This window comes from Lepisma saccharinum, chromosome 7 (genome assembly GCF_977018435.1).
Source record: "Lepisma saccharinum chromosome 7, izLepSacc3.1, whole genome shotgun sequence".
In the NCBI taxonomy this organism is placed as follows: Eukaryota; Metazoa; Arthropoda; class Insecta; order Zygentoma; family Lepismatidae; genus Lepisma; species Lepisma saccharinum.
In genome coordinates this window covers 63,376,955-63,399,201 of record NC_139235.1, presented here as the reverse complement: position 1 = coordinate 63,399,201, position 22,247 = coordinate 63,376,955, and the positions used below count along the sequence as shown (strand labels likewise).

The following is a 22,247-nucleotide window of genomic DNA, read 5'->3' as shown; positions in this document are numbered from 1 at the left end:
CGAATGACGACTTTTCGGGATCCCACAGAGCCCTGCTACCTATTTCTAATCATCCACTGCAAGGCGTCTCACCAGTCTGCTCCGACTGTTTTGGTAATTGGAGGCGCTTCCATCGTGTTTCTTTAGGGTCAATGCAAGTGAAATATTTCGTTGATGATTGGTTGATCGGTCGATTGCAGCAACTACGAGGACCAATTATTGTTCGTCTCTTTTGGTGAGTGCGTTATTTACTCATAAAGGATTGCTAATGTAAATATTTTTTTTCCTGACGCGGTAAAGCATGCAAGCATAGTTGTTCAATAGATTTGTATGTTTACATGTTATTAATTATTACATCCTTATCCATAATATGTTTTAGTCAATTTAACATGTACAACACACACTACATAAAATAAAAATTTCAAATTGTTATTTGTGTAATGGGTAAAAATATCAAAGCCAGGAAAATGATTTCTTCAAATTTACAGGAGAAAGGGTAATTATGCGATATAGCCCGAACACGTCTCACTCGTTTATTTCGTTCATTTTAGCATTAATACTTACTTATTATGCATTGCGGAAGATTCTTTGAGGTGAAGTTACGCCTTTTTCCATAAAATAGTGTCAACTTTTCATATTTCGAGTCATTATTTGTCTTCCTTGTTCCGCTTGGGTAACAGACAATATGGCATGCACTCGTCATGGATCATCGCGCGTCGTGCTTGTGTTTTGTCGATTTAGAGTGGGTATGCAGTGTTTCAACTTTCTTCACCGAAAAATACCTTCTTTTGTATTCATTATGTCATCACAAACCATTGACGGATAGCCCCAAAAAATAATTCACGATAGCCCCACAAACCATTGACGGGTAGCCCCAAAAACCATTCACGATAGCCACAAAAACCATCCACGATAGCCCCACGGACCATTTCCGGGAAGGTTAGGTTAGGTAAGCATAGTTAGAAAAAAAAGTTCTCGTTAAAAAAATTACGTTTGGAGACACTGGCAAGACCGTGTAACTTTCGACGCTTGTGCCACCTGCAGGTACATAATGATGTCAGAAAATGCAAGTTCCTTACATAAAAAGTGATTATTTCTTGTTCTGTACTTTCTCTGGTAAATATGCGATATAGCCCAAATGGATTTCTTCAAATTTACAGGATAAACTACGTACCGAAATCGGTAACAGTTTCATACATCGGAGACACATCGGAAATGAGTTTCTCTAAGGTTTCCAACGTTAGTCAGGGTATTTTATTTCATCGTGGTATCTATTTTACCAAGAAATCATGTCAGTGTTTCCAACCCCCCTTTTTTTTACTATGCTTGCCTAACCTAACCAAACCTAACCTTATTGGAATGGTTCGTGGGGCTATCCGTCAGCAATGTACAATTTGCACACGTGACGAACACGATAGTAGGTATTTTTCGGTGAAGAAGGTTGGAAAACACTGATATTGGAAAACAAAAGAAGCGATATCATTCACAAAGTAAGTTATATCGCACCGTTACGTGCATTCGATAGCACTTAGATAAATGCATTTTATTTTCAGTAGAAAAAGTGTTTATTTTTGTGTAAAAAGCATAATAGCACCTTGAACTATGTTCCGCAATACACAATTGGTAAGTACGAACCATGCAAAACACAAAATATCTGATTTTAATGTGTCTCCGATCTATGAAACTGGCACCTTTATTATTAAGTACAGATGCTATTATATTTCACACATTGTCAATTTTTTCAAGTTAAATCACTCAACTAACCATAGAGCTTAACACAAATTAAAAATGCTGATTATTGATTATTATTACCACTTTTTAGAGAGAGCAGTGATATCACATGGTATAGATGATTATTTTTTGAGACATAGAACCTAACAAGCAATGCAAAACAAAATCTTACAACAGAACGTGAATGTGTTATAAAATAATTCCCACATTGTGAAGAATCATAAATTTAGGTGAAAATAGTAACTGAAAATATGCTACTTTCAATACAAAGTTGCATTTACCTCAAATGATCCTTAAGGATTAGCTACATACAAATAAATAAAGGCTGAGACTATTTTCACCAGGTGGTGAGAATAGCATGTAGGGTTATTTTCACTAGCAAAATAGGTATAATTTAACAATACAGGGAATTTATCCAATTTGTTTAAAATTTGGGATACTTACTAATTTGGGCCTCGTAATCACGAATCTGCACTTAAAATTTGGCGCTTATTTGGGGGCAGGTGAATCCGGCCAATTTCTAACATGCCTTTAACAGGGACTCTATAGATATAGGCGGGGAGCCGCGATAGCGGTTGGGGGCGGTAGGTCAATTACCCCAGGGATGGAGCCCGGAATCGGCGGGAAATTTGGAAATCGAGGGTGTGGAAATAAGAACTTAATTTAGATTATTTTGCTATTTCCACGTGTGAGCGCCAAATTTTGACTGCAGATTCGTGATTAGGGGGCCAAAATTAGTGAGTATGCCGAATTTCAAACAAAATGGAGAAATTCCCGGTATTGTAAAATCGCTCCCCAAAATAATTACCGGAATCATAACATAAGTAGGTTAGGATCATTAGGTTTAATTATCTGATTATTTCCGCGTGTGTTTATAATTATAAAAGTAAGAGAACCAAACTTGGTCCACCTAAACCACTCAAGCAAGCAAATATGAGAGGAATTTAAAAAATAAGTTATTGCAGAAGCATAATATCAGAGATTAAGTTATACACATGGAACTTGGCCCTTATAGAACAGTATATAATATTATTACCATTTCATTAAAATTCCTGAGTTTTTATTTTACACAACAAATGATACACAATTGCAATCAGAAAGTTCATTAACAGTTTCATGCATCGGAGACACATTTAAATCGGATATTTTGTCTTTCTCGTGGTTTGTACTTACCAATTATGTATTGCGGAACATAGTGGAAGGTGCCAATATGCTTTTTGCACGAAAACAAACACTTTTTCTGCTAAAATAAACCATTTTCCTTAATGCTACGGAAAGCACGTCACGGTGCGATATCGCTTGCTTTGCGAATTGTAACGCTTCTTTTGTTATCGAATATCAATGTTTCCAACTCTATCGTGCATGAAAGTTGTAAAAAACCGGGGATCACGTCTGGAAATTGTACATTTCGATGAAACATTGTTCGTTAGCCCCAAAAACCATCCACGGGTAGCCCCACAAACCATTGACGTTAGCCACAAAAACCATCCATGGGTAGCCCCAAAAACCATCCACGGGTAGCCCCACAAACCATTGACATTAGCCACAAAAACCATCCACGGGTAGCCCCACGAACCATTCACATAAGGTTAGGTTAGACCTGTTAGGTTAGGTTCCATTAGCACCCATTTAACCCCTAAATTCATCAAAAAACCATTTTCCTTTCTCGACAAAAAACCACGCGTTTCTCGAAAAAAAAACAAAAAAAAATGCACGTTTCTCGAAAAAAAATCACGCGTTTGGAAACCCTGATTCCACTAGCGAGATCGCGTGACTTCCGACGCTAGAGCCATCTGCAGGTACATCTTGGAAACAACGGCATGATGTTGTCGATTTTCACAAAATGCGCAATATTATTACATGAAAAGTGATTATTTATTGTTCTGCTGCATTGTAGTATGAAGTTTCAGGAAGAATATATATCGACGAAGGTTGTAAACCTTGGAGAAACTCATTTCCGTAAGTAGTTTCTTGTGTAAAATTGAAGAAATGTGTCTCCGATGCATGAAACTGTTACCCCGAAATCAGTTTCTGTAACATTGTCGAAGTTCCTCGAGGTATTTTCTTTCGCAGAAATTGAAAACTTCACCATAGAATGTTCTAGAACAAGAAATAATCACTTTTTATGTAAGGAACTTGCATTTTCTGTAAAGCGACAACATTTTGCCATTGTTTCCATTATGTACCTGCAGATGGCACAAGTGTCGAAAGTTACAGGGTCTTGCCAGTGTTTCCAAACGTGATTTTTTTAACGAGAATTTTTTTTTTAACTATGCTTACCTAACCTAACCTTGCCGGAAATGGTCCGTGGGGCTATCGTGGATGGTTTTTGTGGCCGTCGTGAATGGTTTTTGGGGCTACCCGTCAATGGTTTGTGCGGCTATCCGTCAATTTTTCGTGGGGCTATCCGTCAGTGGTTCGTGGGGTTTTCGTGAATAATTTTTAAGGCTATCTGTCAATGGTTTGTGGGGCTATCTGTCCATGGTTTGGAATGTCATAATGAACACGAAAGTAGGTATTTTTCGGTGAAGAAGGTTGAAACACTGCATACCCACTCCAAATCGACAAAACACAAGCACGACGCGCGATGATCCATGAGGAGTGCATGCCATATTGTCTGTTACCCAAGCAAAACAAGGAAGACAAATGATGACTCGTAATATGAAAAGTTGACACTATTTTATGGAAAAAGGCATAACTTCACCTTAGAGAATCTTTCGCAATGCAGAATAGGTAAGTATCAATGCTAAAATTAACGAAATAAACGAGTGAGAGGTGTTCGGGCAATATCGCATAATTACCGAAACACTGCTTTGCCGTTTGAAACACAGCATATTGACAACGCTAGTCAAGATTTGCCTGCCATTTTGCGTGTTCAGGAAGTGATAAAAGAACGAACAATAATTACTCGATATGTTAACAATAGATACTAATTTCGTTAAAAAAAGGGAAATCCCTTATTAAACAATATTTCGCAATGCAGAATAGGTAAGTAGGAATGTCAACAATTACAGAATAAACGAGTTACAGACGTTTCCCGGCTTTGATAGTTGTACCTATATATTTTATATAATGTAAATTGAATAAGAACTGGTCGAATTTGCACAAAGTTTAAGACCACTTTATGATTTGAAAGGGAAAGTGATTTTTAATTGTAGAAACACAAATCTGAAATATTTATCTACTGGGGGGGGGGGGTATATTACTCTTCTACATACAGTATGTAACATTGTTATTCATACACATAGAATTTCCGAGGAAAAAATGTAATATCTGCTAGTAAATATAATCATTTTCATATGTACCTGGAAATTAATGTTAATGAAAGTTTCACCAACAAATGTCAATAAAAATGTATGTTCAAAGTGTATAAACAGAGCATATAATTTGTGTGAAAAGAGAAAAACATGCTGTTTCATGCAACATTGTTATTCGTACAGGCAAGAGTTTCAATCTTCCTCTCATACAGCACCACCGCTATTAGGGCGATTTCGTGCATTTTGCAACTTCGAAACAAGTTTGAACACGCAGGTGTACTCCGCGTCAAGCGGATTGCTGGCTTAGGTATTGTTGTAGGCCTATCGTCTATCTATCAGTATGTTTGAATTGGGCAAGGTGAAGGAACTTAGTTCCGATCTGAAGGATGTTATTATAAATTTGGCCCTTAGAGGTTATTCGTTAAGAAAAATTGGACAAACAGTCAATAAATCACACTCCACAGTTCAATACATAATAAGCAAATTTAGAGAGGAATGTTCAACACAGAATGTGCCGAGAAAACCAAAAGAGAGACGGTTGAATAAACGTGATGAGCGCTTTATTTTAAAAAGAGTGCGAGAAAACCCCCGACTAAGTGTTACTCAGTTACGACCATTAGTAGAAAATGTTGCTGGCAAGATGATGTCCGATCAAACTGTCCGACGTGCCTTGTGGAAGCATGGATATCATGGCAGAATACCACGAAAGAGGCTGTATGTAAATAAGGTGAATCGCAGGAATAGACTTTCATTCGCGAAAGAGCACATCCATAAGGACCAGCGATTTTGGGATAGTGTCATATGGTCAGACGAGTCCAGATCAGATGGGATAAATAGGGCCTGGAGAAAATCAAATAAAGACAATGATCACATTAACACAGTTCCAACAGTTAAACACGGTGGTGGGTCATTAATGATTTGGAGCTGTATGTCGTCCAAAGGTGTTGGTATCATCCAGTTTTTTGATGGTATCATGGATGAATATGTCTATTTAGACACATTGAAGAACAATGTAAAGCAGAGTGCCCAAAAGATGGACATGCCGCCTATCTACAGATTCCAACAAGACAATGACAGTAAGCATAAGGCGCGAGTTAACATGAATTGGCTAATATGGAATGTGCCCAAACTACTACAAACACCAGCTCAAAGTCCAGACTTAAATCCCATTAAGCATTTATGGGCAATTTTCAAGAGGCGAGTCCATAAAGCAGGCATCAAGTCCAAACAAGAGTTGAAAACTGTTGTGCAAGCCGAGTGGAATGAAATAAGCTCTGAAACATGTCGGAAACTGGTTGATTCTATGAAGAACAGGTGTCAAGCAGTAATTAAAGCCAAAGGATATGCATCAAAGTATTAGAACTGTGAGTCAATTTGCTCTGAATATACTTTTTTCTTTTATATTATTAACCCTTTACCTGCCAACGTTCCCAATTGGGAACATCAACTAATTTTCAACTTAAAACTATACTGAAAAAAAATTTTTCAAAGTTTTCTTGTTGCATCTATTAATTCAGGGTGTATATTTACTATTAACAAAATTTAATTAATATTTTCATTATTATCGTCTGGATAGTATACTATGAAATTACACAAAAATGGTTAAAATTGCATTCATAATATTATATATTTTTTATTTACACCCTAATAAATTACTTTTTTCTTCTTTGTACAATATCGGGCAGAACATAATGCTAGTATTACATGAAATGCATTATGATGGGTTTTTCATTGATTTCTATTAATCTGGACCTAAGTATATTATCATGTTCCCAAATGGGAACATTGGCGTTTTGCATGAACAATGGTTACAGACAACAAATAACTCGCACAAAAAACTGAAGATTGTTTTGTAACTTGGTCAACAATGGAAATAAAATCATGCTTATTGTTGGCTACAAATACATTTGAAATAATTGTTTTTACATTGTTTGTATAACAAATATCCCGGCGTGTTTTGTGCCATGTTCTGTTAGCTGCTTCTGTTGATTCATGCCGTCTCGTTGTTATAAAATTCAGTCTTTCAACAACATTTGTACGAACAACATGGCATCGAATCGTTTCCTAACATTGGAAGCAGCTTTTCAGTATTTGAATGAAATTTTAGATGACGATACTGCAGACATTGGAGATGTAGTGGATATTTGTCAGTTGCCTCCAGAAGAAACTGCAGATCTTACCGATGAGGAAAAAATTGATGACACGTTTTGGAAGAAGTGGTTCCTTTAGATGTGTGTGGTGAATTGGTTGTTACAACTAACGTGGAACAATCTACTCCGGAGTCTCTTCAGCCAACCACATCAAGAAAGGCTAAAGGAGCATCAAGTAAACAGGTAGGACATCCTTCGTGGAAGAAGTCTACGGTTATAGAAAACAATTTGCTCCATTGCGATGATTCATTTCAGTAGTTATCCGACAAACACCCAGAATTACTGTCACTGGAACCTATAGAATTGTTTCATAAAATTTTACCAGATACATACCTCGAGCATCTCTCTTCAATGACGTGCCTATATGCTGCTCAAAAGGGCAAAATTGTGTCGTTCACCAAACATCACATAGCTCAGTTCTTTTGTTTGCTTCAGCCCGACCCTGTGGCCGAGTGGTTAGCACATCGCGCTGCGACGCCAAGGGTCCCGGGTTCGAATCCCAGTCGGGTATGGTTGTTTGTGAATGTCCATTTTCATCCATTTCATCACTCATCCCCATCTTCGCAAATTAGCCAAGAGGCACAAAACGCGAAGTAAAATAAACTAAATCAATCAATCAATCAATTTTGTTTGCTTCTAATCAGCGGTTATCACAATGTTCCAAGTGAAGATATGTACTGGTCAACAGCAGAAGACGTGACTGTACCAATTGTCCCAACTGCGATGCCCAGGCAGAAGTTTCGGGATATAAAGAAATATTTCCATGTTATGGACAATACTCAATTCAAACAAGGTGATAAACTTGGAAAAATTTCACCATTATATGATGAGCTAAACAACAATCTTCAGCAATATGGAATTTTTCATAAACAACTCAGCATCGACGAATCAATGGTTCCCTATTATGGGCATCATTCTTTCAAGATGTTCATAAAGGGAAAACCGATTCATTTCGGATTCAAAATCTGGAATTTTAGTTCAAGTGATGGATATCCTTATGTTATGAAAATCTATCAACTAAAGGAAGAAGATGAATCTAACTCTCCACTTGGGACTAGAGTAGTGACAGCCTTATTGAATGTTGTCACTGATCTTCTGCAAGTTGAAGTTTTCTCTGATAATTTCTTTACCTCATACACATTGCTGAAAGAGCTGAAAATAAAGGGGTTCAAAGTAATAGGTACAGTACGAGAAGGAAGGACTGGTAGATGTCCCTTGGTTCCAACAAATGAAATGAAGAAAAAGAAAATAGGAGAGTTTGACTTTCGATGGGATGGTGATATTTACATGTGTAGATGGAATGATAATTCCGTAGTCACCTTGGCATCCAACTACCAGACACACTTGCCATTAGGAACAGCAAAGCGGTACTCTCGCCAATCAAAGAATAGGATTGATGTCCCTGAACCTCACTTAGTACGAAAGTACAATAAAGGAATGGGGGGCGTCGATGTCTTCGACCGTATGCTGTCCAGCTACAGACCTCAGCTGCGAGGGAAAACATGGTGGTGGAATTTATTTTCCAATGCTTTGAATGTGGCAGTTGTTGCAGCCCGGAAAATTCACCAAGAACTTCATGGGAAGAGTTCAAAGAATCACTTGGATTTTCGAAGAGAAGTAGCTACCTTCCTTATTCGCAAAAATCCACGAACATCTCCGAGGCCAGGACCACGATTTGAAATCCCAGGGTCTATGAGGAAAACTGATCGTCATTTTCTGATTGAAGCAGGACAAGGAAGGTGTGCATTTTGCCAAAAAAATGCTCGCCTACAATGTAGCAAGTGTGCAAGAAATATGCATTTACACTGCTTCCCAGCTTTCCATGGCTTATCACCAGTTTAGGACATTTTGTGTGTGTGTGTATTTTTTTTTTTTTTTTCATTTTCAAATGTGTAAACTACATATATTTAAAATTTGGTATTGCTACATTTTCAATAAAATAAGGATGTTTTCTCATTTTTATACAATTATGTTATCCTATTATGTATTTGTATTAGTATTTTGTATTTTGAAGGTTGTATTGTTGTCTGACTCTCTGTAAGCTTATATGTAATATTTCTGTACATTTACTATGCTAATATATAAACGGAAAACATGCTGGTCCAGTTGAATTATAATTAGAAAACTCTGTAATAATACTTCACATGAAACGCCAATGTTCCCAATTGGGAACACTACAGTTTACGTATAGAGAAAATAAAAAATAACAATTTTTTTGAATAATTCTCTTTAATGTACACCAAAGAGACACAAATTACTGATAAACTCATTAATTTCAAATCCAAAGACAATTCGACGTGTAAAAGGTTAAGTGTACGAATAGAAAAGTTGTACAAAAATGGCATGTTTCTCTTTCAGTTTCATTTAATTTATTATTGTCATTGGTTATACAGAATTTGGGTAAGATTTTATGTTCCTAATGATATTAGTTATTGAATTGTAAAGAAACAATTTCAAAAGAGTGTATTTCCTTTCAGATATTAAAGCATTTTCTTTGAAAATCCGTGTGTATGAATAAGAATGTTACACACTGTATTTAAAATACCTGTAGTTGATACTCTGCTGTAATTTTCTCATGGATTCTGTACAAAGTTTACACAATTTCCAATATGTTAATTATTCAGTTTTATAATTATATTTTGAACAATATTGAAATTTTTGGAAAAACTCAATCTTTACTTGCTTAGTACTATCTTATCTAAATATGAATAGGGTTACCAGATCGCTGTAAGGGAAATGTACGACATGCTGTCCCAAAATGTAGGACATTAAGTCAAAATGTAGGATGCAACACATTCTCAATAAATAATACATATTTCTATAGAACACGTTAGGAAGTAGTTGAAAAATGACACTTTTCAGTTTTTAAAAAATTATTTCCCAACGAATGTTTAAATGCAAAATTTCAAAACTTGCAATCATACTAATCAATGCACCTCTTACTACTTGATTTAAGTGGTACTTCTCAGAGGAGACAATTTTTATCAAAATTTCAGGTTTTGTCAAACTATATATTGATGTTAGAGTGGACAGTCAAACTCGTTGAAATTATAGGGACAAATACCAAACATTTTACAGACTTTATGAAAAAATAATTCTCTCGCGAGTCTGTTGTGCTGATACAAATATTCAACAATTACTGTAATTTAAAATGGTTTCATCTTGGGTAGTTTTTAGCTCAACAACAAGGTGTCTACCAAAATAATACATCCAGAAATCTTGACTTTTTCTGAACTTTTCTAGATCCTACGTAGGTAAAGTTGGAAATTAGTATTTAAGAAAATAAATATTTATTTAATGAAAATCCGTACCAAAGGGCCAGTTAAGATGAAAACTGAAGCTGAATTTAAGAAGAGAATTACATCTGCTATTTCATATTAATGCATCCTGAACTGTGTTTGGCAGACAAGCGAGGCTTTGGCATCTGGACTCACAGCCAGTATAATCTTATGTGGGGTTTGAGTAGGTTGTCCCTATATGTTTATGACTATCCATTCATCCATCTTATCTTACCATCATTCATCCTCATCTTCGCGATTAGCCAATGGGACAGAAAAAGGTGAAGTAAAATAAACTAAATCAACCAATCAATAGCAAAAATTCTTGACCACAAGAATAATTTGTTGCCTTTTTATTGACTTCTTGACCTACTAGTTGATTTCTTTACTTTTTCTTGACTTCCATGACTTTCTTAACTGGCAGACACTCTGAATAACTTTGTTCTATATACTCCTGCTTTACATTCAAATTATATTGAATAAGAATGGGCAACACCTTGTTCCATCTGTATAAACCCTAAGGCAAGAAATTCTGCTCAGGCATTGAACAGTGACGTTATCAGAAAGTGGTCCCAAGACTTTGTTTATTAATTGCTTCCGTTTTCCCGTTTGTTTAATAGCAAGACAAACTTTATTCTTTTTGTGCAATGACTGAATCAAAATAAATTTCACTATTGAGTTTGGAAGCGCAGTCCATATACTTGTAATTTGCATGACTTTTTTCTGTTACGTATTTTCCTAATTAATATTATGTGACGCTCAAAATGTAGGACATTTATGATATTTTTCAAATTCCTCTCGGACGCCGGACATAAGGCTAAAATGTAGGACATGTCCTGGAAAATCCGGACGTCTGGTAGCCCTAAATATGAAGAGACATCCACCACTCTAGACACTGATGATGCTGATTCTTGTAAGGGGGTACCCCTTGGAGTCAGTTGGTGGCTCATTTTCTTTGAATCTGCACACATATTCCAATCTATTCTCTGCAGTTATTTATGAGACTGGAGCACAAACATGTGGCCATACTGAATGTTTCGCCACAGGCTATTTTCCCCAATCCCCATCTTGGAATATGTTGAGAAGGATTGGTTGAGTTTCTTTATCGATGTCCACAAGAGTAGTAGTGTTAGTGATGATAAGTTTGGGAATTGCGTACTTGAGAGTTCATTTAAAAAAATCATTATTTTTTCAACTGAAAATGTGCCAATTTTGCAATATTTGCTAATATTTTCTACTAACACATCTATTATTTACTGTGAATCATTGTGTCTTAAATTTAACTTAATGTGTGCTCTCCGCCAGGATGTAAGGACATGCAATGGGTTAAATATTACCCGCAAGCAAAATTACTTTGTAAGTCCGAACTATAATTCGTTAAACACATTTAAATAACAAGACCTTTATTTATTAAACTAATTTTATTATTAAGTTTGAACATTGCTATTGTATTGCACAATTGATAAAAAATAGAAAAAGATGACATGTTGACATAACAAACTAAAATGTATTAGCATGCATGTGGGTGAAATTTACCTATGCAGTGTTTCTACAGCCCTGTGATTGGAACTAAGTGAAGTCTCACAGCTGATTCAAGGTTGGAAGAGTTCACTTGAAAGGTACTGAGAAGGGTGGTCTCAGACATTCATTAACCCATACAGGTTTAAATCTTACATTTGGGAAATGTAAGCTTTCTGCTATAGCAATCAAGCAACCCTACACCTCTACTTAATAGTGTGTATTGTTTTTCAGATCATGACAAGTTCTCAAGACATAGCTATTCACATGTTGCTAGAAAGTTCATCGTCAGATTCCTCTTCAAGTGAAGAATCATCAGAGAATAGTTCAGGCGATGACGAATTCCTCCTTGCAATTCTTGCAGCAACAATCCATAGAAAAAGAGTTCTAGCAGAGACAAATGTTGGGCCCCGATGTTTCAGTTCATACACAGATAAGGACTTCATCGATCAGTTTAGAATGAGGCGAGAAACAGCGGAACAACTGAAAGGTATATTCATCACATTTTTTTTTAACATATGGATATTAATTTACCTGGGTAATAATTTTAATAAGATCTTACAAGAACATCATGGTCAAATTTCTCTAAAGATGCATGTAGTTTCTGCTGGCGTCAGGTAAGGTAAGTGTACATAGAAAATGTTTCTTATTTTTCACACATGAAATTAAAATAAAATTTGAAAATGACAAAAAAAAAATTGTGTAAAAATCTCAAACTACAGTTTTTTTTACATTATCATCAAAGAAATATTGAAATTATGGTTTACTTTGCATCCTGAAAATAGATCTCATGTAAAAATAATATTAATTGGAACATTTCGTTTCTTATTAATAATATATATTTATAGATTTCTTATCTAAAATCCTACCAAATTGAATGGGATATTCAAAGATGTCATGATTTAATAAATTGAGTGGTAGTTTGAATATTGATAAATATACAGGGGATGGACAGAAATATGGAAACACCTGCAGAAATGCACATTACCTTTATTAATATCGAGTAGGACCACCTTTGGCATGCAGAACGGCCTGCAGTCGACGTGGAATGAACAAATACAGGTCGCGTATGGTTGTCAAAGGGATGTTGTACCATTCTTCCTCCAAAGCAACTGCAAGTTGTTGTAGAGACGATGGTGGTGGGTAGCGGGCTCTCACCTTGGTCTCCAAAACCGACCACAGGGGCTCAATAATATTGTCTGGCGATTGTGGAGGCCATGGCACATATGATACTTCATCTTTGTGCTCATCAAACCAGTCCTGGACGATGTGAGCTGTATGAACAGGGGCTATGTCATCTTGAAACACGGCATCACCATCTGGGAACAAAGTTTGCACCATGGGATGCAGCTGGTCACTCAAGATGGTTACGTAGTCCCTGGCAGTGACATGTCCATGCAGGGTGATGATGGATCCGGCAGAATACCAGGAGATGGCTGCCCAAATCATCGCTGAACCACCTCCATGCTTCACTCTCGGTAACAGACAGTCTGTATCGTACGCTTGTGCTGGCGTTCTCCACACGTACACTCGGCCAGCAGTTGGAAACAATGTAAAGGATGACTCATCCGACCAGATTACAGTCTTCCACTGCTCCATTGTCCAGTTTTTATGGGCGTTGCACCACTGTCTCTGTCTAGCAGCATGGTCAACAGTCACAAGTGGTTTGGAATTGCAGATCTGCCATGAATACCCTGCTTGTGGAGTTCTCTTTTGACTGTTTTGATGCTAACAGGGTTTGAAAGCACTGTATTCAGCTCAGCAGTGACTTTTGGAGCCGTGGTGATCTTCTGCTTGGTCACAATCCTACCCAATGTGCATCTGTCTCTGTCACGCAAAACACACTTGCATCCACGCTGATGCGGTTTTTCCGGAAGTCTCGTAGGCAGTCATGATTTTCGAGACTGTGCCTCTTGATACACCAAACATTTCCACTACTTTCGTCACGGAAGCTCCCACCATACGCGCACCCACAATTTGCCCTCTTTGAAACTCTGTGAGCTCAGACATGATTCACGATAACCTGCGTGGACCGGTCGCTGAACTGTAACTGGCCCATCTGTCAGGTTAGCCAGGGTGTATACTTCACAGGAAGTGCCAGTGACCACAGCGCCACATACCATTCAGACGCAAATCGTGTTTGAAATGGCTACCTGTTTTATACCAGGTGTTTCCATATTTTTGTCCATCCCCTGTAGATGTAAGTTGATGAATATAGATGTAAGTAGTTGAAGACAAGTTTTGACATGTACTTACTTTTTCAGTTACTCAAGCTTTCATCACATCATGCGGCTCCTTCAGGAGTTAAGGCATGTTAAGTTTAAAACATGCGAAGGTAAGTTTAGTTTAAAATGTTTAAAATCAGGGTGTCCAAGAATTATCTTTACAGTTTCAAATTTTAATAACTCCAATTGTAAGTCACATATTTACATGCTGTTTGTTATACATGATGCACAAACTTATATATACAGGGTGTATCATAAGTGATGGTCATAAATGAAACCAGAGATACATCGCATCAAACCCCGACGAAAGTTCCTCTTCCACTTTTCCGAGAGATGCTCAGTGTCGGAGCTAGACACCACCAAAAGTGTGGGAAAGTACAGTTCACACCTCTGTAGGACGAGTACTATGGCAGTTAGAAAGGCGGTTCCAAAGAAATCATAAAGGAATAATAACTTATGGTTGTGCGACTTACTCACAATTACAGAATAATTACTCACTAATCGTAAGTACAATAAGTTTTAGTATTTTTTAAATATTTTTTAAGAATACTTATTATTTCATAAAGGAATCTTATGCGCTCTACCAGAAACACACCATGGCAGATCTGTGGGATCTATGCGGAAGGGACTCCCAATAGGAAATGGAATTCCCCGTAGAAAGAATACGTAAACAGAAGTATCTGAGGAAGCAGGTGTACGTCAATTACATGATATACAGATACAGTTCACAATTACGGAAACACAATAGACAAAACCGGGATAATTTTAGCATGGTTGTGTTTCCGGAGGGACAATGGGCATAACAACACTGACAGTAAATGCAAGCAAAATGCTCGTTGGATGACAAATGTCATGGAAAAACAGTGTTTAGCTGTGGTTGGTAGTTTGTAAAAGATGGAATGAGTATGATGTGTGAAGGAAGTAGACGAGGGCCTATGAAGAAACCTCCATCCTACCTTTGTGATGGAAGAAACATCCGTACAAAAAAGAGAATACGTAAGATGAAAGAAACAATACCAATACCTACAGTGGTAAAATTAATTGTGTTTTCCCATGGTCATGGGAGTTGAACCCTCAACCTACATACGTACGTATTGTTAATCGAAACTAGGGATGGTACCGAGACCAGTCTCGGTCTCGTCTCGAATTCGAGACCGAGACGAAAATGAGACCGTGCCTCAGCAGTCGAGATGAGAACGAGACCACCACCCTCGAGACGAGACAGAACGAGATCACCCTTTTGAACTCTTGAGATGAGACTGAGACCAAGGAAATTCTCATCTCAATACCATCCCTAATCGAAACATACATGACATTATTGGAAATCACTGTACTTCATATGGTAGGTGCCTTTGAATCACGTAAAAGGTACGACGTGTCCTACTGGTATTACATAATATGTAATTTGGTTACTTCCTATCCTTACCATCAAGGGGCAGCATGACTTGCATCAAGGCTAGAAGGCACACTGAGAGACATAGTTCAGTAAGTGTGTCTGTTTGAGATGGAATATGTACAACAGTGTCTGTCAGTGAAGTGCATGTACTTTGCAGTTCAAATAGAACGTGTGTACACTAACGAGGAATATGCGGACATGCATTTCTTCTATGGGAAAGCAGACGGCAATGCAGTGGAGGCTGCATGCCTGTACCATGAAGCTTTTCCTCACCGACGGCACCTTGATCGAAGCGTGTTCATAAGATTACACGGTATCAATGCCTCCGAGAACATGGGAGTTTTGAATATGGAGAAAGAAGCAGTAAGCCAACACGTATCACAATGGAAGAAGTGGAAAGCATTTTACAACATGTTGAAGAAGCACCAGGGACGTCAACTAGGAGGGAGGTGTTTCTCCCAGCAGTGTGTAGCACATTTTACACCGCCAGTTGCTCTACCCGTATCATCTCCAACGCATACAAGGTCTCCAAGCAACGGATTGCGAGGCCAGGGTTAGGTTTTATGAGTGGATGCTGCAAAAACTTGCATTACAACCACGCTTTTTAGGTGACATTTTGTTCACAGACGAAGCTGGATTCACTCGTGACGGAATTGTGAACTTTCATAATACTCAGGTGTGGTGTGACGAAAATCCTCATGAAATGTTTGAGTCACGACATCAGCAACGTTTCACCTTGAATGTGTGGATGTGTGTAGTAGGTGATTTTATATTGGGACCTCACATCCTGCCACCCAAACTCAATGGTCGTGGTTACCTTCAGTTCCTACATAATCATCTTCTACGCCTCCTGGAAGATGTTCCCCTTCACCAGTGGTTGTGTATGTGGTTCATGCACGATGGGGCACCAGCACATTTTGCACATTTGCACATGTGCGGCGGCACCTTACCCGATGCTATGGTTGGTACTGGATAGGTCGTGCAGGTTTTGTATTGTGGCCACCACGGTCACCTGATTTAAATCCACTGGATTTTTTTATTTGGGGTCACATGAAGAGCATGGTGTACAGCTCTCCTGTCAATAATGTTGCTGAGTTAGAGGAACGTGTGATTGGTGCATGTGCACAAGTACGAAATACACCGGGGATATTGGAAAGAGTGCGAAATTCACTACACCGACGGTTTCGCTGTTTTGAGGCAATGAACGAAAGTAATTTTGAGCATGCTGTAGCTACTTGTACAGTGTTCTACCTGTGAAGTAAAGTGTATCATAGGTGTTTAGGGTATTTTTCTTTAATACCTTTCTTGAAACTGTTTCCCATGTGAGGTCACATTCAACCACAATGTTTTCCCATGACATTCGTCAGCCAACGAGCATTTTGCTTGCATTTACTGTCAGTGTTGCTATGCCCATTGCCCCTCCTGCAATGCAAACATGCTAAAATTATCCCGGTTTTGTCTATTGTTTTTTCGTAATTGTTAATGGATATCATGTAATTGATGTCCACCTGCTTCCTCAGATACCCCTTTCACGTATTCTTTCTATGGGGAGTCCCTTCCGCATTAGGTTCCACAGATCTCCCATGGTGTGTTTCTGGTAGAGCGCATAAGATTCCTTTATGATTTCTTTGAAACTGCCTTTCTAACTGCCATAGTACTCGTCCTACAGAGGTGTGAACTGTACTTCGGTGGTGTCTAGTTCTGACACTGAGCATCTCTCAGAAAAGTGAAAGAGGAACTTTCGTCTGGGTTTGACGCGATGTATCTCTGGTTTCATTTATGACCATCACTTATGATACACCCTGTATAATGTTGAAGGTTAGGTTAGTGATTGACCATGTGGATGCCACAGGAGAAATCACAATGTGTGTCTTGGTTCATAGAGACTAAATCAGACACACAGGTACAGTGCATTTTTTGTACTATGTACTTGTAGACTTCTTCCTGTGGGATTATGTGAAGGATTCTGTGTACCGTAGAAATGAATTATCGATGCGTTCCACACCATCACAGATTACATGTTACAGCGTACATGGGCACATGGCTGGATGTGCTCCATGCAACCAATGGTGCACATCCGAGGGGGAAATGCTATGAGTTTGTGCATCATGTACAACAAACAAACAGCTTGTAAATATGTGACTTAGAATTGGAGTTATTAAAACGTGAAGTTGTAAAGATAATTCTTGGACACCCTGCATTTTAACAATTTTAAACCAAATTTACCTTCACATGTTTTAAACTTTGTCTGTTCTTGTCTGAAATCCCAAACAAGCAACATGATGGAAGCTTGAGTAACTGTAAGTACATGCCTAAACTGAATTTCAGCTACTTAGGTAAGTTATGCCTTATCTGAACATAGATGTACAACCTTTGTCAGAAAGGTTCCAGGACTGAGCTCGTAAAAAATAATTTATTCAACTTAGGAACTAATGGTCCTAGGTCGTTTCAAAATAGTCCCCTTGGCTATCTATGCACAGCTGCCACCGTTTCTGGAGGTCATGGAAGCAAGCAGGGAAAGCTTCATCTGGGATGCTTCCCAGCACATCTGTCACAGTTGTTGGGATTGCTGCAATATCTTCATGACGCTTCCCTTTCAGCGGCATTTTCACATGGAGAAACAGAAGAAAAAATCACACGACGACAGGTGGGGTGAATATTAGGGATGTGGTAGAGCAGGGATACGATGCTTGGCCAGATATTCCTGGACTGATAAAGCAGTATGCGGCCTTGCATTGTCTTGCAATATGAACCATTGTCCAGATGACCACAAATCAGGACGTCGCCGCTGAATTACTTGTCTCAAACATTTCAGGACGTCAATATAAAAGTTTTGGTTTATCGTTTGTCCTTTGGGCAGGTATTCATGGTGCACCAACCTTAGCATCAAAAGATGCGATCAACATTATCGTTGTCATTCTGGAATCGTCTTGCACTAAATCTCTGCCCTCCCGAAACCTTTTGTGCCATTCAAAGACACGGCTTCTCGATAATGCCTCAACACCATATGCTTGCTGCATCATGTTCCATGTTTCATTATGGGTTTTCCCTAGCTTAATGTAGAAGTTAATGTTAACTCGCTGCTCAGAATCCACATCCATCACATCACACGTGTAAATTCAAACTAAATGCGCCAAGCCGAACAGTGGGTTGCTAATCACAGCCCTGCCACCTAGTGAGTTTACATGGAAACACTTCCAAGGTCATATCTATTCAGAATACATATCAGGTGACTGAATAACACCCATTTCTTGTGTTGGAATATCACAGGTAAAGAATAAAAAAAATCAGTCCTGGAACTTTTCTGACAAAGGTTGTATTTTATATTTCTCATGTTAGCATGTACAGCATCCACCCATGTTCACATGAACATTTAGAATAAATATTGTCAGTTGTTGTTACCAGACCAGACCATGTACATGACATAAGAAGAGGTAAAAGTGATTGTGGTTTTAATTGGACAAACTTTTCCATTTCAAATTATTTTGTTAATTGGAAGAAGATATTAATATTCAGTTCCTTTGATTCATTTGTAATAAATGTTACACTTTGGTGATCTTTTTTATTGTTTTGCCAAATTCACAAACTCTTACTATAAATATTATGTGCTGGTCTTCGTGGTGGAGTGGTTAGCATATTACACTGCAATGCCAGGAGTTCCAGGTTCAAATCTCAGCCTGGGCATGGACATTATTTGTGAGCGCCCCTTCATCAATTTCATCATACTCATTCTCACTTCGCAATTAGCCAAAAGTGGCAGTAAAAATAAGCAAATCCATCAATAAATATTATGTGAACTATTTAATAATCCTTCTTGATTGTTGACAATACTACAGAGCAGTCCGTGACATTCGCTACGAGACTCGGCGGCAAGGGGCTCGGTATCAGCGCTTGTCTTTCCCGGTGAACGGGTCTGCGACAGTTGCTAGAGTCGGCTATTAAAATTACAGTTTTCATATTGTGTACTAACTTTGACTACAGAAGGTGTTGAAAATGATGTCCCTCTGCTGCAACACATTCCTGGCATATCCGAAGGAAATTGGCATTTACACGTGCAAGTTCGTCTACTGTAATTCTCCCGATTTCTCGTACAATACTCTCTTTTTAACTCACGGATGGTGTGCGGATTGCCTTTGTATACTTTATTTTTTAGATTTCCCCATTTTTCTTTCCACTTTTATTCAGAACTGACCCTGTTACTCTAAACTTTTTTACGAGGTTTAATATAGTGGTCCTATGTGGAGGAAATTTCATTGCAAAACATGGTCACACTTCTCCACAATTCCTCTTTTCGAAGTAACACTCGACAAGATAAATCCTTTGTTGTAATGTAAACTTTTGTGGTGCCATATTAAGCCACAATCTTCAACACACGGACACAACACAACTTCCGAGGGAGGATTATGCTGGCGTCAGTCTGTAATGTCAACAGAAAGGGAAAGAGAGCAAAGGCAGGGAGAGCGAAAAAAAAAAAAAGACTGTAGCATGCGGCTGTCGCAGACCCCGTTCACCAGGAAAGACAAGCGCTGATGCCGGGCCGCTTGCCGCCAAGTCTCATAGCGAATGTCAGGGAATGCTCTATATGAGTGAGAAGCCTTTTTGCCTTCTGTTTTTAATTGCATTGTTTCCTGTTGATTTACAATATGCCCTTTTCCTTTAAAGCGATGCTAGCAAGAAGCGGATTTGTACCCCAGCATAATAGAGGAAGAAAGAAAATCAGTGTAGAGGCAAATATTCTCATTGCTCTCTCATACCTTGCCAATAAGGAATCCCAGCGTTCAATCAGTGAAAGATTCCACACGACCGAAAGCTCAGTGTTTCGAGTGGTGAGACGTGTAATGGAGTGGGTGTTGACAATGAAGAGTGATCTTATCCAGTGGCCAACCGGGGATCGCGTTTCGGAAGTTACCCAGGGTTTCCAACAGAAAAGTGGATTGCCTCGGGTACTAGGAGCTATAAGTGCCACACACATTACCATGATGAAGCCTAGAGAACACCAAAAGATGTACGTTAACCGAGAAGGTGCACATTCGGTCGTTTTACAAGCTGTCATCGACCATAACCTTATGTTTACTAACTTGTCGTGTGGCGAGCCAGGATCCATAAGCGATTTGGAAGTGCTTCAGAAATCGCTTCTGTACAAAGAAACTTCGCAAAGTTCGGAGCATCTTTTTCCAAGGGAGACCTACCTTGTTGGTGGGCTGCCGTACTCTCCGTTGACATGGTTAGTGACTCCCTTCAAGGAAGATGACTCGTTAACTGATGAACAAGTCACTTTCAACAGAGCACATTCCTTAGCTTTGTCAACTGCCAATGTTGCCTTTGAAATTCTGAGAAACAGGTTTCGCCGTCTCCACTATCTAGAATTTGAAGACATGCAGTGGTCAGTGAAAATGATCATGGTGTGTGGAATCCTTCATAACATTTGTCTGCAAAATAATGACCTTGGTTCAGATATTGTGATCGAACAAGCAGATAATGAACCAGTGATTGTGGATGGTTGCGCTGATTGTGATACATGAATACAATTGAATCGGTGAGACCAAGAAGGGAAAGATTCCACTCGACCTTACTTTCGGGAAATAAAGAAACAACCTCATAGCAACCAAAACTAAAAGCCGGATGAAGAAACTTACAATTACAAACTTATTCATCATAACCATAGTAACAATATTCCATAAGTGGTTTGTTTTTAAAACCTTTATTTTAGCTCTGATATGTATACAAAGTATTCAGCCCATTTTGTTCAAAAAGTGGAATCTTTCCCTTCTTGGTCTCACCGGTTCAATTTGAAATGCCTAATGTATCATTTTATTGTAAAACATGCACTTCATTCTCATCCCACTGTGCTGTTATTGTTATCCTCCTGGCCATAAATATTTTATTTTCTCAAAGTTCAAGTCTTATTTTATTATTCTTCCACTTGTTGTTTTACATTGATGTTCTATCAATTCATATCAAATGGTCAAATAATAATAATAATAATTGGTTGCCTGACAATTATTTAGAAATTACATTTTTTTGTTATTGTAATCCCTATGCAAGGGTAGTTCAAAACAGGCATTATTTATTTTTTTTATTTTATAATATATCGTTTAAAAAAGGCAGCCTGTTTTGTTTCATGCCTTGCAAATAGTGGGGATAAAATTGATAACTCAGCTAAGATAAACAATAGAAAGCTGGTGCAAAAAAAATATTGTTTTCACCACATTTCAAGCTACATTTTATGTCCTGTACATCTCTAATGCAAATGGCTGAAATTTAGGGGTACCTGTTAAAATGTTTTTGACTTTGATATTACATGGTTAACAAAGTTACAACATGAGAGATTTGGTTTAAAACAGCCATTTACATTAGTAGTTACAATTAAACCCCACCTTACCAGGGGCGGCACTACAGAAGGGGGGGACCTAGGAAGGGGTTAAGGCCCCCCCCCCCCCCCGTAGCCCCCTAGATTTTTGTAGTATGGTAGATGCATTTCCACTGATATTCTTTTATAGTAAAAAAAAAGTAAAAAACTTACGTGAGTGAATATAATGGTTGCAGACGATGTTTCGCGAAGCTACGCTTCGCTTGTTCAGGTCTCTTTTCAGTATATAAAATACTTCATCATATAAGTAAAAAATCCAGGGTTAGGTAAAAGAGGGTGATGGGATAAGGAATTTAAAAATACATGAAGTTAAAAATGCCATGGAGACTAAGAGATAATTCTA

At 38.2% G+C, this 22,247-nt stretch overlaps 1 protein-coding gene across 2 annotated transcripts; it reads left to right on the top strand.

Annotated features, from left to right (window-relative positions):
* Positions 1–110: 110 nt before the first annotated feature.
* On the top strand, positions 111–21,495 carry LOC145990241 (uncharacterized). Of its 2 annotated transcripts, none has more exons than XM_083125914.1 (3): positions 111–214; positions 12,148–12,403; positions 20,197–21,495. In XM_083125914.1, exons 2-3 carry the CDS (start codon positions 12,151–12,153, stop codon positions 21,054–21,056), a joined length of 1,113 nt encoding a protein of 370 aa, XP_082982040.1. In that variant the 5' UTR covers positions 111–214; positions 12,148–12,150; the 3' UTR covers positions 21,057–21,495. The 2 variants fall into 2 exon arrangements, with proteins under 2 accessions (XP_082982040.1, XP_082982041.1); XM_083125915.1 differs by lacking the exon at positions 111–214 and adding an exon at positions 271–307.
* The last annotated feature ends 752 nt before the right edge of the window (positions 21,496–22,247 follow it).